Source organism: Erinaceus europaeus, chromosome 20 (genome assembly GCF_950295315.1).
Source record: "Erinaceus europaeus chromosome 20, mEriEur2.1, whole genome shotgun sequence".
Lineage (NCBI taxonomy): Eukaryota > Metazoa > Chordata > Mammalia > Eulipotyphla > Erinaceidae > Erinaceus > Erinaceus europaeus.
In genome coordinates this window covers 16,278,579-16,297,308 of record NC_080181.1, presented here as the reverse complement: position 1 = coordinate 16,297,308, position 18,730 = coordinate 16,278,579, and the positions used below count along the sequence as shown (strand labels likewise).

General features: G+C 43.1%; 1 protein-coding gene across 2 annotated transcripts in view; it reads left to right on the top strand.

The window, feature by feature from the left end:
• Nucleotides 1–18,730, top strand: part of PAFAH1B2 (platelet activating factor acetylhydrolase 1b catalytic subunit 2) — a 42,873-nt gene that overhangs the window by 20,301 nt on the left and 3,842 nt on the right. For both annotated transcript variants that reach the window (XM_007522977.3, XM_060180014.1), the window contains exons 4-5: nucleotides 1,755–1,871; nucleotides 11,574–11,696. In XM_007522977.3, the coding sequence (XP_007523039.1) occupies nucleotides 1,755–1,871; nucleotides 11,574–11,696 (240 nt within the window). The remainder of the gene's footprint in view (nucleotides 1–1,754; nucleotides 1,872–11,573; nucleotides 11,697–18,730) is intronic.

Sequence of the window (18,730 nt, the reverse complement as noted above, 5' to 3'; positions counted from 1 at the left end):
ATGCAGATAAAGACAACAATGAGATACCACCTCCCCCCTGTGAGAGCAAATGCTGGAGAGGTTGTGGGGACAAAGGAACCCTCCTACATTGCTGGTGGGCATGTGAATTGGTCCAACCTTTGTGGAGAGCAGTCTGGAGAACTCTCACAAGTCTAGAAATGGACCTGCCATATGACCCAGCAATTCCTCTCCTAGGAGTATACCCCAAGGACTCCATGACACCCAACCAAAAAGATACGTGTACACCTATGTTTTTACTAAATACTACCCAGCTCTGGCTTATGGTGGTGAGTGGGATTAAATTTGGGACTTTGGAGCCTCATGTATGAGGCTTTGCATAGTTATTATGCTATCTCCCTCACTATTATGCATTATTTAAAAATATTTTATTTATTTTAATGAGTGAGAGATACAGAAAGACACACATACACAGATCAGAGCACTGCTCAGCTCGGGCTTATGGTGGTACTAGGGATTGAACCTGGGAACTCAGAGCCTCAGGCATGAGAGTCTTTTCTGGAAACATTATCCTATCTCCCCTGCCCTAAATAATGTTTTAAATGAAGTGACCAGAGCAACTACCTAGAAAAGAAGAGGGTGAGGGGCCCAGATAACTCACTTTGGAGGGCGCCTGCTTGCCATGCCTGTGACACAGCCAGGGAGCTTTGCTGGTGTGCTGCTGTTCCCTCTCTCCCTCTGTTTTTGTCTTAACTCTCTTTTTATTTGAGAAAGCCAATCTGGAATGGTGAAGCCTCAGAAATGACAAGAAAGAAAAGAAAGAGAAAGGGAGGGAGGAAGAAAGGAAGGAAGGAAGGAAGGACGGAAGATGGCCCAGGCGGTAGCGCAGCAGGTTAAGCAAAGTACAAAGACCGGTGTAAGGATCCCAGTTCGAGCCCCCGGCTCCCCAGCTGCAGGGAGTGGGAGTCGCTTTGTTACGCTCAGAGGTTCGGGTCCCGATCACACACAAGGAAGTCCCTGTATTTCTCCTTCTTATATTGGGTTAACAAAAATGTCATCATGCATTTATTCGTAGAAAACATAGAAAAATGCAGCATGATTTTTCCAAAAACCCACTATTTTGCTCATGGATATTTGTATGTATTTTACATAGATGTCAATTATTATTTCTATTTTACTGTTTTCTTATTTCACATGTTTTTGCAGCAAACTGTTCCAAATCTTTAAAAAAAAATGTTTTGTTTTTTTTAATTTATTTGATAGAAACAGAAATAAATCTAGAGGAAAGGGGGAAATAGGGAAAAAGAGAGACACACCCACAGCACTACTTCACTGTTTGTGAAGCTTCTTCCCCATAGGTGGGGACTGGCGGGGGTGGGGGGCTTAAACTCAGGTCCTTCCTTGTGCTTCGTAACCTGTGCACTCAACTGGGTATGCTGCTGCCAAACCACCTGTTTATGTCTTGTAACATGTGCACTCAACAGCAAGGGCACAATAAGGGCACCAAAAATGTGGAAAATGGCCTCCAGGAGCAGTGGATTTCTAGTGCTGGCACCAAGCCCCAGTGATAAACCTAGAGGCAAAAAAAAAAAAAAAATCTACCAAGGTGAGTTGTGACTCAGTTCTTGAGCTGAGGCATAATGTAATGTGCTGTTTAAGAGTAAACATTTGCATGATTATGTTAGGATGCAGAAAATTGACATGGTTTCAGATGCCTCAAAACATTGCTATTGAAAGGTTGTATTTTATACTAATTTTAGCTTAAATAAATTAAGGGTTTTTTTTTTCTTTTTTAGATATGGCGAGAGCTTTTTTCCCCACTTCATGCACTGAATTTTGGAATTGGGGGAGATACAACAAGACATGTTTTGTGGAGACTAAAGAACGGAGAACTGGAGAACATTAAACCTAAGGTGAAATGAACTCATAATGGAAAGTTTGTTTTCAGAGACTTCCTTTTTTGTTTGTAGAATAACTAGAGCAGAGGCTGGGTGGTGGTACACCCAGAAGAGTGCATATGTTACAATGTGCAAGAACCTCGGTTCAAGCTCTTGGTCCCCATCCGTAGTGGGGACACTTGAGGGGCAGTAAAGTGCTTCAGGTGACTCTCTCTCTCCCTCTGTATCTTTTCTCTCTCTCTTTCTAAAGAGTATTTATTTACTCATGAGAAAGAAAGGTGGAGAGAAAGAACCAGACATCACTCTGTATCTTTTCTTTTCCACTTGGTTTCTCTGTGTGTCTACAAAAGAGAAGAGGAAAGAAAGGAAGAAAGGAAAGTTTCCTTAAAAGAGTGACTAGAGGAAGTCGGGTGGTAGCGTAGGAGGTTAAGCTCACATGGCACAAGCGCAAGGACCAGCCTAAGGATCCCGGTTCCAGCCCCTGGCTCCCCACCTGCAGGGAAGTCACTTCAGAAACAGTGAAGCAGGTCTGCAGGTGTCTGTCTTTCTCTTCCCCTCTGTCTTCCCCTCCTCTCTCCATTTCTCTTTGTCCTATCCAACAACAATGATATCAATAACAACAGTAACTACAACAATAAAAAAGCAACAAGGGTAACAAAAGGGAATGAATAAATAAATATTTTAATTTAAAAAAAGAGTGACTAGAGCACTGCTCAGCTCTGGGGTAATGTGCTTGGGATTGAACCTGTTCTGTGTTCTAGTGCTATCTTTGATCCATTTTTAAAGACTTATCATTAATCTTGAGTGTTTTTAGGTAGTGATTATCTGAGACTGGTAGTAAACAAAAATATTGCTTCTTTTTTAATATTTTTATTTTTTTAACTATATTTTGATAGAACAGAAAGAAATTGAGCTGACGGGAGATAGAGAGGGAAAGAGACAGAGAGAGACCTAGAGCCCTGCTTTACTGCTCATGAAGCTTTCCCCCTGCGGTAGGGAGCAGGGACTTAAACCTGGGTCCTTGTGTGTGGTAATACATATACTTAGCCAGGTGCACCACCTCCCAGCCTCCCAAAATATTGCTCCTTTAAAACATCCCACTAATACTGTTTGCTTTGTGCCATATATATATATGATTTTATTCATTTACTTATTTATTTATGAGAAATGATAGGAGAGAGAAAGAACCAGGCATCACTCTGGTATATGTGCTGCCAGGGATTGAATTTAGGACCTCATGCTTGAAAGTTTAATGCCTTATCTACTGTACCACCTCCCGGACTACCTTTTTTTGTTTGTTTGTTTGTTTGTTTTTTAATTCAGTTGCCACTAGGACTATTGCTGGGGCTTGGTTTCTGCACAACGAATCCACCACTCCCAGCAACCATTTTTTTCCTTTTATTTGATAAAAAATAGAAATTGAAGAAAAAAAAAGAATAGAAATTGAGAGGAGAGTGAGAGATAAAAAAGGGGGTCAAGAGAAAGAGAGGCCTGCAAAACTGCTAAACCACTCACAAAGCTTCCATCGTATAGGTGGGCAATGGGGGTCTTGAACCCAGGTCCTAGTGCATGGTAACCTGTGCACTCAATTGAGGGCACTACTTTCCAGCCCCTGATTTTTCTTTTTTCCTCCAGCCTCTGCTTTATGCTTCTTTAAGATAAATAATATGTTGTTGCTTACAAGCATAGCAAATACAACTTTTTCTTCCTTTTGTTACCCTTATTTTTAGTCTGTTATCTTTATTTATTATACAGAGACAGAAATCAAGAGGGAAGAGGGGAGATAGACAGAGAGTGGGGATACCTAAACACTGCTTCACCACTTTAAAAGTGTTTCCCCTGGTGGTGGGGACGGGGGGCTCAGATCTGGGTCCTTGTACATTGGAATATGTGTGCCTCAACCAGGTGTGCTGCCACCTGCCCCCTCCCAAGACATCTTTCAGCAATTAGGTTACTGTTTTCCTGGCTTGTATTTGTATGTTTTAAAGATTTATTTTTATTATCTTCATTTATTTATTAGATAGACATAGCCAGAAATCAAGAGGGTAGGAGGAGTAGAGAGGAAGAGAGACAAATACCTGCAACACTACTTCACCACTTAAAAAGCTTTCCCCCGTAGATGGGGACAGGGGGCTTGAACCTGGGTCCTTGCACATGGTCACAATTGCACTCAACCAGATGTGTCACCACCCAGCGCCTAAGATTAATTTTTTTTTAATGAGAGAGAGAAAAAAAGGGAAAGAGGGGAGTAGGGCGGTAGCGCAGTGGGTTAAGCGCATGTGGCGCAAAGCGCAAGGACCGGCGTAAGGATCCTGGTTTGAGCCCCTGGATCCCCACCTGCAGGGGGGGTAGCTTCACAGGTGGTGAAGCAGGTCTGCAGGTGTCTGTCTTTCTCTCCCCTTCTCTGTCTTCCCCTCCTCTCTCCATATCTCTCTGTCCTATCCAACAACAACAACATCAATAATAATGACTACAACAATAAAAAACAACAAGGGCAACAAAAGGGAATAAATAAATCAATATTAAAAAAAAAAAAAGGGAAAGAGAATCAGAGCATCAGTCTGACACTGGGCATTGAACTCATGATCTCATGCTTGAAAGTCCCAACAGTTTATCCACTGTGCCACCTTCCAGGCTACAATATTTGTAATTGTTCTAATTACATTCTTCAACTGTAGGAAGAGATGTAATGCTATTAAGGTGTGCATTATGTGAACCTAAGACAGTATGGAGGGGAAATTGCCAGAGGTAAACTATGGGAGCAGAACTGTGGTTCTCTTTAGGAAATAACTTTAGATGTTAAACCATATAAACAGATTGGCAGTGGAAGCCTTTAATGTCTTCTGACGAAAATTTGAAGCAGATATGAAGACACATACACACACACCAAATACTTTATCACATTATGAATGTCATGAATTGGGGCCAGGCAGTGGCACACTGAGCAGAGTGCACACATTGCTGTGTGCAAAGACCCAGGCTCAAGTCCCTGATTCTCATCTGTGGAGGGAGAAGCTTCACAAGTGATAGAGTAGTGCTGCAAGTGTCCCTCGTCTTTTGTCTCTCCCTAACTTTATCTCTGGCTTTCAGCCTATATCGAAAGGAAAAGGGAAAAAAACGTGTCAGTAGGGAGCGTGGTGCAGGCACTAAGGTCCAATGATGATTTTTTTAATGTTTGTAAATGTTCTGAATTAGCATGCCATTTTATTTATTTTAATGAGACATAGAGACAGAAAGATACACAGTATCTTTAGACCAGAGCAATGCTCAGCTGTGGTATTTGATGGTGTTGGGTATTGAACTTAGGTCCTCGGAGCCTCAGGCATGAAAGTCTTTGCATAGCCTTATGCTATCTCCCCAGATTGCTACAGAGAATATTTTTCAACTCCAGACATGATGACAGTGTTTTATTATTTGCCTAATAGAGAAACTCATCTCTAGTCTTTTGTGACAGGGTAGAAAGTTACTTTGTTGAGTCCTATGGCAAGATGTTTGTTTCTGGGTAACAATCACTTTATTTTATTTTATTTTATCTTATTTTATTGCTGCTGATGTCTTGCACTTGTGAAATTCCATTGCTCTTCGCAGATTCTTGCTCTTTCAGTCTCAGAAACAGAAGGAGAGAAATAGAAGCACTACAGCACTGCATCTGAAGCTTCCTTTCTATAGAGTGCTTCTGTGTGGAACAGGGTGCTTAATACTGGATCTTCATGCATGGCATAGTGTGTGCTCTTCTAGGTGAACTACATCAAATCCCCTGAAATTGTCTTTTCAAGAGAAAAAGTTGTTGGGACCAGGAGATACATCAGCTAGTAGAGACCAAGTGCATTACCGTGTATAATAGCCCAGGTTCCAGCTGTGGCACCACATGGAGCACCACTACACCAGATGATAGAAGAGTGGTGGCTCTCCCAACTGTCTTTCTCTATCTGAAATAAAAACAATGAGAAAATGGGGCCGGGTGGTGGTACACCTGGTTGAGTGCACGTGTTACAGTGCGCAAGGACCCAGGTTCAAGCCCCCAGCCCCCACCTGCAAGGGGAAAGCTTCACAGATAGTGAAGCAGGACTGTAGGTATCTCCCCCTCTCTCTCTCACCCCCTCCCTCCCTCTCTTATCTCCTCTTTCCCTCTCGACTTCCAGCTATCTCTATCCAATAAACAAATAAAAGTAATAAAAATTAAAAATAAAAGAAAACAGTGAGAAAATTAGCTTGAAGGGTTGGGGGCTGGGCAGTAGCTCAGCAGGTTAAACGCAAATGACGTGAAGCACAAGGACCAGCTCAAGGATCCTGGTTCAAGCCCCCAGCTTCCCAACTGCAGGAGTGTCACTTCGCGCAAGCAGTGAAGCACGGCAGGTCTGCAGGTGTCTGTCGTCCTCTCCCCCTCTCTGTCTTCCCCATCTCTCTTGATTTCTCTCTGTCCTATCCAGCAACAACATCAAAGGCAACTATAAAAATAACAACAGGGGCCAGGCGGTGGTGTACCTGGTTAAGTGCACACATTACAGTGCACAAGGATCCGGGTTCAAGCCCCTGGTCCCTACCTGCAGGGGAAAAGCTTTGCGAGTGGTGAGGCAGGGCTACAGGTGTCTCTCTGTCTCTCTGTCTCCCCCTCCCCTCTCAATTACTCTCTGTCTCTATCCAATAGCAAATATTTTTTTTTATTTATGTATTCTCTTTAGTTGCCTTTGTTGTTTTGTTGTTATAGTTATTGATGTCCTTGTTGGATAGAACAGAGAGAAATGGAGAGAGGAGGGGAAGACAGAGAGGGGGAGAGAAAGACAGACACCTGCAGACCTGCTTCACCACCTGTGAAGCGACTCCCCTGCAGGTGGGGAGCCGGGGTCTCGAACATGGATCCTTCCGCCGGTCCTTGTGCTTTGCGCCACCTGCGCTTAACCCGCTGCGCTACCGCCTGACACCCTCCAATAGCAAATAATAATAAAAAATATTTAAAAAAATAAATAGCAAGGGCAACAAAAATGGGGAAAATGGCCTCCAGGAGCAATGGGCTCATAGTGCAGGCTCTGAGCCCCAGCAATAACCCTGGAGCTGAAAAAAATTAAAATAAAGATAATTTTAAAAATATTAAAAACAGTAGTCCTGGGAGGTGACACAGTGGTAAATCTTTGGACTCTCAAGCATGAGGTCCCGAGTTTGATCCCTGGCAGCACATGTGCCAGAGTGATTTCTGGTTCTTTCTCTCTCCTCCTATCTTTCTAATAAATAAAATCTTTAAAAAAAAAACAGGGAGTTGGGCTGTAGCGCAGCGGGTTAAGCGCAGGTGGCGCAAAGCACAAGGACCGGCATAAGGATCCCGGTTCGAACCCTGGCTCCCCACCTGCAGGGGAGTCGCTTCACAGGTGGTGAAGCAGGTCTGCAGGTGTCTATCTTTCTCTCCTCCTCTCTGTCTTCCCCTCCTCTCTCCATTTCTCTCTGTCCTATCCAACAACGACAACAACAATAATAACTACAACAATAAAACAACAAGGGCAACAAAAGGGAATAAATAAATAAAATAAGTATTTAAAAATAAATAAATAAAGGAGTTGGGCAGTAGCGCAACGGGTTAAGCGCACGTGGCGCAAAGCACAAGGGCTGGCATAAGGATCCTGGTTCGAGCCCCCAACTCCCCACCTGCAGGGTAGTCGATTTATAGGCAGTGAAGCAGGTCTGCAGGTGTCTGTCTTTCTCTCCTCCTCTCTCCATTTCTCTCTGTCCTATCTAACAACGACGACACCAATAACAACAACAATAATAACTACAAGGGCAACAAAAGGGAATAAATAAATATTTTTAAAACAATTATAATAATAAAAAAACAAACAAAAAGTAGTGTTGGTTTCTGAGTTGTGGAGCACCTGGTAGAATATATATCCTTCAGTGTTCAAGGACCAGGGTACAAGCCGCTGGTCCCTACCTGCAGGGGGAAAGATTTAGGAGCAGTGAAGCAGTGCTGCATATCTCTCCCTCGATTTCTATATCTATCCAATAAATAAGTTATTAAAAAGGGGGCAAGGGGCAGGCAGTGGCGAGCCTGGTTTAGCGCACATACTACAGTGCACGAGGACCCAGGTTCAAGCCCCTGGCCCCTACCTACCGGTGGAAAGCTTCATGAGTGGTGAAGCAGGGATGCAGGTGTCTCTCTTTGTCTGTTTTCATCTCTATCCCCCTCCCCTCTAAATTTCTATCCATCTCTATACAATAATAAGTAAATAAATAAATAATTATTATTTTTAAAAAGGGAGGGGTCGGAGTTAGCATAATGGCTACACAAAGAGACTCATTCCTGAGGCTCTAAAGTCCCAGGTTCAATCCCCTGCACCACCATAAACCAGAGCTGGGCAGTGCTCTGGTAAAAAATAAATAATACAGGGCGGCAGCGCAGCGGGTTAAGCGCACGTAGCGCAAAGTGCAAGACTGGCTTAAGGATCCCAGTTCGAGCCCCTGGCTTCCTACCTGCAGAGGCATCGCTTCACAAGCAGTGAAGCAGGTCTGCAGGTGTCTGTCTACCTTTCCTCCTCTCTGTCTTCCCCTCCTCACTCCATTTCTCTCTATCCTATCCAACGACGACATCAGTTAACAACAGCAATAACAACTACAACAATAAAACAAGGGCAACAAAAGGAAATAAATATTTAAAAATAAATAATACAATAAAAATAAAAAGTCAAAAAAAAATTAAAGGAAGAGAGAGGTGGTGTCACAAACAGCCATTAAAAAATAAGAAAAAAAATTGTATTAAATGTATTCAGCTTCCACCCCAGAAAAAGGAAAAGTGTGTTGATGGTGTAGACATTATGGCCCAGTGAGATATATGGTGTATATAAATATAAAGCATGGTGTAGTCATTACGGCCCAGTGAGATATATGTAGATATATATTTGTAAATGTTCTGAATTGGCTACATAATTTTTTTATCTTCTTAATTTTTAAAAATTTTTATTTATTCCCTTTTGTTGCTCTTGTTGTTTTATTATTGTAGTTATTGTTGTTATTGATATCATTGTTGTTGGATAGGACAGAGAGAAATGGAGGAGGGGAGAGAAAGATAGACACCTGCAGACCTGCCTGTGAAGCAACTCCTCTGCAGGTGGGGAGCCAGGGGCTTGAACCAGGATCCTTACATTGGTCCTTGCTTCACGCCACGTGCGCTTAACCCACTGTGCCACCACTCGACTCCCATGATTTTTTTTTTAACTGGAGCACTGCACGGCTCTGCTTTATGGTGGTACAGGGCATTAAACCTGGTTCTTTAGGCTCGAAAGTGTTTCTTCCATGATCATGTACATCTCTCCTCCTCCCCTTACTCTTTATTGATTACAACTGTGTATTTATATACTTTATTTTCCCTTGGGTACTTTTTCTAGACAATACAAGTCAAGTCAGATATAGTTTTCTCCAGGTTTCATAGATGTCACTTGAAAAAAAAATTTTTTTTTTTGGACACTCAAGTCTGATTTTTTTATACAGCTGAATTCACTATTTGTGTATCTTTTTTTTAATTTTATTTATTCCCTTTTGTTGCCCTTGTTGTTTTATTGTTGTAGTTATTATTGTTGTTGTCGTTGTTGTGTGTATCTTTTATGATATTAGTTCCAGACAGCATACTGAAAGAAGCCTTTTTTGCTTCCTTCTTCCTCCTACAGTTTTACTATTTTCCATTTTTTAAATTGCCTGCCGGGGACTTGCACCTGTGCAAATTCACTACTCTCAGCAGACTTTTTGTTTTATTTTATTTACTCTGTGAAATATATATATATATATATATATATGCGCGTACTTTTACATATGTATATATGTATATGTGCATGCACACATATGTACGTGCAGAGCAACATTCTGGCATGTGTGCTGGGGATTGACCTCAGGACCTCAAGTTCAAAGCTCTACTCCTGCACCACTTACTAACTTGCCTCAAATTGAGAGAGGAGAGACCCTTCAACATGGCTTGGCCCCGTGCATGGTGCCCCTATGTGGTGCCAAGGGCTAGAACCAAGATCCTTGTGAATGGTAAAGGGTGGGTATACTGACTTCCAGCTCCTAACATTCTGACATGTATGAGGCATAACTAATGTGTTTTTTAAACTATTCATGAGAGTGATGCCAAGGATGAAACGTTGGGGACCTCATGGTTGAGAGCCAGATGCCTTACCCATTGTGCCACTTCCCTGGCCTTGCATAGATCATGGTGTTTTGTTTTTGTTTTGCCCCAGAGTTATTGCTGGGGCTCGGTGCCTGCACTACAAATCCACTGTTCCTGGCTGCCATCTCTTTCCATTGTTGTTGTAACTACTATTGTTGTTGCTGCTGCTGCTGTTGATAGGACAGAGAGAAATCGAGAGAGGAGGGGGAGACGGGGAGAGAAAAATAGACACCTGCAGACCTGCTTCACCACTCGAGAAGCCTCCCCCCTGCAGGTGGGGATCAGGGGCTTCAACCTGGGTTCTTGCACACTGTAATATGAGCACTCAGGTGCGCCACCCCCTGGCCCCTCATAAATCATTTTAAGGTGAATATTTACTTAAATTTATCTAGCACAGATTCTGGGAGGTATGGCCATAGAGTAAGGGGTTGCAGAACTTACTCTCCCCCAAAAGTACGAGTATCTACAACTACCAGTCTTAACAAACCTCACCACTACAGCTAATATATCCACAGATTCACTACAGCCTCAACTTAACTGCATTTCAGCCACCAAGTTACAGATGCTACTATGATTCCATCCTGACTTCCCTGGCAGATAACCTTGTCAATGCTTTCTGGAACCTCACCTCTCCAGAGCCCTACCCCACTAGGGAAAGACAGAAACAGGCTGTGGATATGGATTGACCTGCCAGTGCCCTTGTCCAATGGAAAAGTAACTCCGGGGCCAGGTGGTGGCACACCTGGTTGAGCACACATCTTACAATGCACAAGGACCTGGGTTCAAATCCCTAGTCCTCACCTGCAAGGGGAAAGTTTTGCAAATGGTGAAGTAGGGCTGTAGGTGTCTCTGTCTTCCCTACTCTCTTGATTTCTGGCTGTCTCTATCCAATAAATAAAGATTTAAAAAATACATTACAGAAATCAGAACTCCCACCTTCTACACCCCAAAGAGAATTTTGATCCCTACTTCCAGAGGGCTAAACAAAAGGGAAGTTTGCAGTGGAAAGTATGGGACACAGAACTCTGATAGGAACTGTATGGAATTATACCCCTATTATCTTGAAATTTTGTAAATCAATAGTAAATCACTAATAAAACATTTAAAAAGTATCTGGGGAGTCGGGCGGTAGCACAGCAGTTAAGCGCAAGTGGTGCAAAGCACAAGGACCGACCAGCGTAAGGATCTCGGTTCAAGCCCCCGGCTCCCCACCTGCAGGAGAATTGCTTCACAGGCAATGAAGCAGGTTTGCAGGTGTCTATCTTTCTCTCCCATTCTCTGTATCCCTCTCCTCTCTCCATTTCTCTCTGTCCTATCCAACAATGAAGACATCAATAACGACAATAATAAGTACAACAATAAAACAAGGGCAACAAAAAGGGAAAATGAATAAATAAATATTAAAAAAAAAAGAATCTGGCACCCATTGATGTGCTAGTTGAATTTGTTATCTTAAAGTAAAATTTTTACTTTTCATTATTTTTTTTTTTAAATAAAATCATCTAAGTAATGAGCATCTCCTTATTTCTGGATATTTACCTCTCCCCCTCTTTATTTCTGTTCAATTATAGGTCATTGTTGTCTGGGTAGGAACAAACAACCATGAGAACACAGCAGAAGAAGTAGCAGGTGGAATCGAGGCCATCGTTCAACTTATTAACACAAGGCAGCCACAGGCCAAAGTCATTGTATTGGTATGTAGTCCTTGAGTGGATGGGGACTTCAGTACTGTTAGATTTTCAAGTGCTTTTTATTTATTGGTGGAAACATTGTAGTGTTATCCTTGGAATACATAGATCTTGGGTGGAAGCATTTTGTACTCCTGAGAAGCCCACCTTTGATTTATCCTACTGTGTCGGCTTTTCCTGGACCAGCTGTGGGGTTATCTTTTATTCTGCTCATCCTTGTTTAGAAGTGGAAATCTTCTTTGTTCCTTCATATAGCTTATTTTTATAAACGAGGTTCTAATGATCAGTTTGTAAATTACACATGGTACTGTCCTAGTCTCGTGTGTGTGTGTGTGTGTGTGTGTGTGTGTGTGTTTAAGAGCTGGGGCTGTAGTTGGGGTAGATAAGTTGTTCTGTTTCACTATTAATATATATAATATAAATGGTGGTATATCAGAGAGCCTGTCAGTAAGAAAAAGGGTACTTCAAGGGGCCAGGTGGTGGTGCACCTGGTTGAGCATACATGTTACAGTGCTCAAGGACCTGGGTTTGAGCCTCCGATCCCTACCTGCAAAGGGAAAACTTTGTGAGTGGTAAAGTAGGGCTACAAGTGTCTCTCTCCCTTCCTATCACCCCCTTCCTTCTCAATTTCTGGCTGTCTCTATCCATTAAATAAATAAAGATTAAAGAGAGAGAGAGAGAAAGGGTGCTTTAGAATCTTACCCCTGGGAGTCAGGCTGTAGTGCAGTGGGTTAAGTGCACATGGCACAAAGTGCAAGGACCGGTGTAAGGATCCCGGTTAGAGCCCCCGGTTCCCCACCTGCAGGGGAGTCGCTTCATAGGTGGTGAAGCAGGTCTGCAGGTGTCTGTCTTTCTCTCCTCCCTCTGTCTTCCCCTCCTCTCTCCATTTCTCTCTGTCCTATCCAACAACAATAATAACTACAACAAGGGCAACAAAAGGGAATGAATAATTTTTTTTTTTTAAATCTTACCCCTAACAGAAAATGCTATCCTTTGTAGCGTTAAAATGTTAACTGTTCTTGTCAGATGTAAATGTTTGCCTATAGGTATCCTATCCTATCCTATCCTATCCTATCCTATCCTATCCTATCCTATCCTATCCTATCCTATCCTATCCTATCCATTTTATTTGTATGTATATTTTGGATAGAGACAGAAAAGTTGAGAGGTAAGGGACAGAGGGGCAGATAGACTATTGGTGGGGGTGACACACTTTTACTTTCATGGCTCATGAAGCTTCTCCCTTACAGGTGGGACTTAAACCCTGGCCCTTGCTTACTGTACTATGTGCATTCCACCACTTGGCCCTACCTGCAGATATTAACTCGCTAAAAATCTGTTTTTCTGAAGCAACTGATAGCTACTCAGTTTTTTAAAAATAATATTTTATTTATTATCAGAGATAGAGAAATTGGGGGGGGGGCAGAAAGTAGTGCAGTGGGTTAAGCACACGTGGCACGAAGCATAAGACCAGCACAAGGTTCTGAATACGAGCCCCTTGCTCCATACCTGCGGGGGGGGGGGGGGGTCCCGCTTCACAAGTGGTGAAGCAGGTCTGCAGGTGTCTATCTTTCTCCCCTCCTCTCTGTCTTCCCCTCCCCTCTGTTTCTGTCTGTTCTACCCAACAACAACAATAGCAGTGACAGCAACAATAACAACAAGGGCAACAAAATGGGAAAAATGGCCTCCAGGAGCAGTGGGTTCAAGGTGCACACACCGAGCCCCAGCAATAACCCTGGAAAATTCAAAGAAAATAAAAAATAAAATCAATAAAATTAAAAATAAAAGAACCATTTATTTTAAAAAAAAGAGGGAGAGACGGAGACACTTGCATCAAAGAAAATTAAAAATAAATAAAAGAAACAATCATTTAAAAAAGAGAGGGAGAAGGAGAGAGACACAGACACTTGCAGCCCAGCTTCACCACTTGTGAAGTTTTCCCCTTGCAGGTGAAGACCAGAGACTTGAACCTAGATCCTTGCACACTATGATGTGTATGCCCAACTAGGTGCACCACCACCTGGCCCCCTCAGTTCTTTCTCTTTTTGTTGTCTTTCCATTTGGTGAAACTGGGGTTTTATGCATGTTCTGTTTTAGTGTTTTGGGCCACTTTATTACTGAGGGAGGTGGTGGGGAAAAAGACAACACACCAAGACCACACCACCAGTACTTACTCCAGTGCCATAGCACCTCTCTTGTTGGAGCTCCAGGGCTCCAACCTGGATCAAGTACATGGCAGGGAAGGCACATTAACTGATGAGCTCTATCTCTGGCCCAGTATTTAGTTGTTTAAGGAAATAAGGTTAAGAATATAGTCATTTAGGGAGTTGGGCGGTAGTACAGCGGGTTAAGCATACATGGCGTGAAGCCCAAGGACCAGTGTAAGGATTCTGGTTCGAGCCCCTGGCTCCCCACCTACAGGGGAGTTGCTTCAGAAGCTGTGAAGGAGGTCTGCAGGTGTCTTTCTCTCCCCATCTCTATCTTCCCCTCCTCTCCATTTCTGTCTGTCCTAACAACGACAACATCAATAACAACAATAATAACTACAACAACAATAAAAAAACAACAAGAGCAACAAAGGGGAAAATAAATATAAGGAAAATAAAAGACTATAGTCATTTAGTGATCTGGAAGGTGCAGTAGATAAAGCATTGGACTCTCAGGCCTGAGGTCTAAGTTCAATCCCTGGCAGCACATGTAGAAGACTGATATTTGGGTGTCAGGCGGTGGCGCAGTGGGTTAAGCGCATGTGGCGCAAAGCGCAGAGACCGGTGTAAAGATCCTGGTTTGAGCTCCCGGCTCCCCACCTGCAGGGGAATCGCTTCACAGGTGGTGAAGCAGGTCTCAGGTATCTTTCTCTCCCCCTCTCTGTCTTCCCCTCCTTTCTCCATTTCTCTCTGTCCTATCCAACAATGAACAACATCAACAATGACAATAATAATAACCACAATGAGGCCACAACAACAAGGGCAACAAAAAGGGGGGAAAATGGCCTCCAGGAGCGGTGGATTCATGGTGCAGGCACCGAGCCCAGCAATAACCCTGGAGGGGGGAAAAAAAAAGAAGACTGATATTTGATTCTTTTTTTTTTTTAATATTTATTTATTTATTCTCTTTTGTTGCCCTTATTGTTTTATCATTGTTCTGGTTATTGTTGTTGTTGTTACTGTCGTTGGATAGGACAGAGAGAAATGGAGATGGGGAAGACGGGGGGAGAGAAAGATAGACACCTGCAGACCTGCTTCACCACCTGTGAAGTGACTTCCCTGCAGGTAGGGAGCTGGGGGCTTGAACCAGGATCCTTACTCCAGTCCTTGTGCTTTGCGCCACCTGCACTTAATGCATTGCGCTACCACCCGACTCCCCCTGATATCTGATTCTTTTTCTCTATATATCTGTCTCCCTCCCTCTCTTCCTCTCCCTCTCTTAATTTTTTAAAAATATTTGTTTATTAATTCCCTTTTGTTGCCCTTGTTCCATTATTGTTATAGTTATTATTGTTGTTGTTGATGTCATCGTTGTTGGATAGGAGAGAGAAATGGAGAGAGATGGGGAAGACAGATAAGGGGAGAGAAAGATAGACACCTGCAGACCTGCTTCACCGCTTGTGAAGCAACTCCCCTAGAGGTGGGGAGCCGGGGGCTGGAACCGGGATCCTCACACCAGTCCTTGTGCTTTGCGCCACCTGCGCTTAACCCGCTGTGCTACCACCCGACTCCCTGCCTCTCTTAATTTTTATTTATTTTTATTATTGGATAGAAACAGAAATTGAGAGAGGAGAGGGAAAGAGACACAACACCTACAGCCCTGCTTCATCACTTAAGAAGCTTCCCCCTGTAGGTGGGGACCAGGGGCTTGAACCTGGGTCCTTGTGCACTGTAGTGTGTACACTTAACCAAATGCACCACCGCCTGGTCCCCCTGGTTCTTTTTCCCGCATATATATATATATATATATATATATATGTATATATATATATATATATATATAGTCATTCAGTAAATGTATGAGAATCACAGTGTGCAAGGCAATACCCTGGGTTCTGTGTAAACAAACTAAGTAAGACATAGCTCCTCTCAAACAGTAACATACAGAGCATTATTATACTGTATATTATGAGAGTAAGGGGAGAACTCGGGGTATAGCATCTAGATTTAGTTAACAATTTATTGGTCTCCAGTTAATGGGGAATGAAAGAAAAGAATATGTTGCAGAAGGACAGATGATCAAAGACTTAATTCATGTATGTGCTGGGTGAGTAAAGAGGTTTCTGAAAGAATTTTAGTGTTGTTTTGCAAGTAAAGTTTGAGACAGGGTGATTAGGAAGAAGATGCTACAACCAGGCCATATAGGAATATGTATCCTATGTTACAAATTTGAATTTTGTCCTTTAGGTGCTGAGAGCCAAGGCTTCCTTTTTCTTTTTCTTTTTTCCCCATCCTGCCTTATTCCAGAAATGAGTAAAGGATTACATTTTTCCCCAAAGTGCTCCTCAGCTCTGGCTATTCACGCTGGGGTTTGAACCTGGGTCCTTGTAGCTTTAGACATGAAAATTCTTTTTTTTTAATGTTTATTTTTTTAATTTTTATTTATTTATTTTTTTGCCTTCAAGGTTATTGCCAGGACTCGGTGCCTACACCATGAATCCACTGATCCTGGAAACTCTTTTTCCTCTTTTTGTTGCCCTTGTTGTTTTATCATTGTTCTGGTTATTATTACTGTTGTTGTTGTTTTTGCTGTCGTGGGCTAGGACAGAGAGAAATGGAGAGAGGAGGGGAAGACATAGAGGGGGAGAGAAAGATAGACACCTGCAGACCTGCTTCACCACCTGTGAAGTGACTTCCCTGCTGGTGGGGAGCCGGGGGCTCCAACCGGGATCCTTATGCCAGTCCTTGTGCTTTGCGTCACCTGCGCTTAACCCACTGCGCTACCGCCCGACTCCCTATTTTTAATTTTTATAGACATGAAACTTCTTTGCATAATCATTTTGCTGCCCCCCCATTACATTTTTATTATTATTTCTTTTTTTTGCCTCCAGGGTTATTGCTGGGGCTTACTGCCTGCACTATGAATCCACTGTTCCTGTAGGCCATATTTTCTCTGTTGTTGCCTTTGTTGTTTATCATTGTTGTATTGCTGTTGTTGCTATTGGATAGGACAGAGAGAAATCAAGAGAAGAGGTGAAGATAGAGAGAGACGGAGAGAAAGGCAGACACCTGCAGACCTGCTGCTTCACCACTTGTGAAGCGACCCCTCTTGCAGGTGGGGAACCATATGCTCAAACCGGGATCCTTACACTGGTCCTTGCACTTGGCACCATGTGCACTTAACCCACTGTGCTACCGCCTAACACCTCCCCCCCCCTCCCCGTCTTTCTCTCCTCCTCTCTGTCTTCCCCTCCTCTCTTGATTTCTCTCTGTCCTATCCAGCAACAATAAGGGCAACAAAATGGGGGAAATGGCCTCAGGAACAGTGGTGAAGCAGGTCTTCAGGTGTCTATCTTTCTCTTGCCCTGTCTTCCCTTCCTCTCCATTTCTATCTGTCCTATCCAACAACAACAGCAATAACTACAATAATAATTATAACCACAACGACAATAAAACAAAAAGGGAAAAAAAAGTCTCCAGAAGCAGTGGATTTGTAGTGCAGGCACCAAGCCCCAGCAGTAACCCTGGAGGCAATAAAAAGAAAGAAAGAAAAGAAAGACACCTGCAGATCTGCTTCACCGCTTGCAAAGTGACCCTCCTGCAGATGGGGAGCTGGGGACTTGAACCGGGATCCTTATGCCAGCCCTTGCCCTTTGTGCCATGTGCACTTAACCTTCTGTGCTACCGCCCAGCCCCTCCAAGATTACATTTTTAAAAATTTATTTTTAAATATGTTTATTAATGAGAGAAAGAGGGGGTGAGAGAAATAGCCAGAGCATCACTCTGCTGATCCATGTGATGCTGGGAGTCAAACTCTGGAGCTTATATTTTCGAGTTCAAAGCTTTACCCATTGTACCACTTCACAGATTGCTCCAAGATTGCATTGTTCAGTCTTTTATCTTTGAAATACAGTGGCTGGTACATAGTAGTTGAGTAGGGACAGGGGTAGATACCATAATGGTATGCAAAAAGACTCTCATGCCTGAGGCTCCAAAGTCCCAGGTTCAGTCCCCAGCACAACCATAAGCCAGAGCTGAATAGTGCTCTGGTTAAAAGGGGGGGGGGGGTTTTCAAGTGGTGGTGCACCTGGTTAAGCACTCACATTACAGTGCACAAGGACCCGGGTTCAAGCCCCTGGTCCCCTCCTGCAATTGGGAAGCTTCACGAGTGGTGAAGCAGGGCTGCAGGTGTCTCTCTGCCTCTTTCTCTCTCTCTCTCTCTCCTTCCCTCTCCAGCTCTCCTCTCAATTTCTGTGTCTAATAAATAAATAAAAATATTTTATAAAAAGAAAACATAGTAGTTGACTAGAACATGTTTGCTTCATGAGTGGATTTTTAAATTTGATACACAGTGACTGTTTTTTTTTTTTTTTTTTTTTTTTTCCTCCTCCAGGGTTATTGCTGGGCTTGGTGCCTGCACTATGAATCCACCGCTCCTGGAGGCCTTTTTTTTTCCCTCTTTTGTTGCCCTTGTTGTAGCTTTGTTGTGGTCATTATTATTGCCCTTGTTGACGCAATTCGTTGTTGGATAGGACAGAGAGAAATGGAGAGAGGAGGGGAAGACAGAGAAGGGGAGAGAAAGACAGACACCTGCAGACCTGCTTCACCACCTGTGAAGCGACTCCCCTGTAGGTGGGGAGCCGGGGGCTCGAACCGGGATCCTCACGCCGGTCCCTGCGCTTTGCGCCACATGCGTTTAACCCACTGCGCCACCGCCCGACCCCCTTTTTTTTTTTTTTAACAATACTAAACTATTGGAAATAGCCTAAACCACTCCCACCCCGGGAATGATTGGACAGACTGTAATATAACAGCACTAATTAGATGACAATTGAGAAGACTTAGCACATCAGAATCTATAATGTATTTAAGTGAAGATTTGGAATCCTAGAC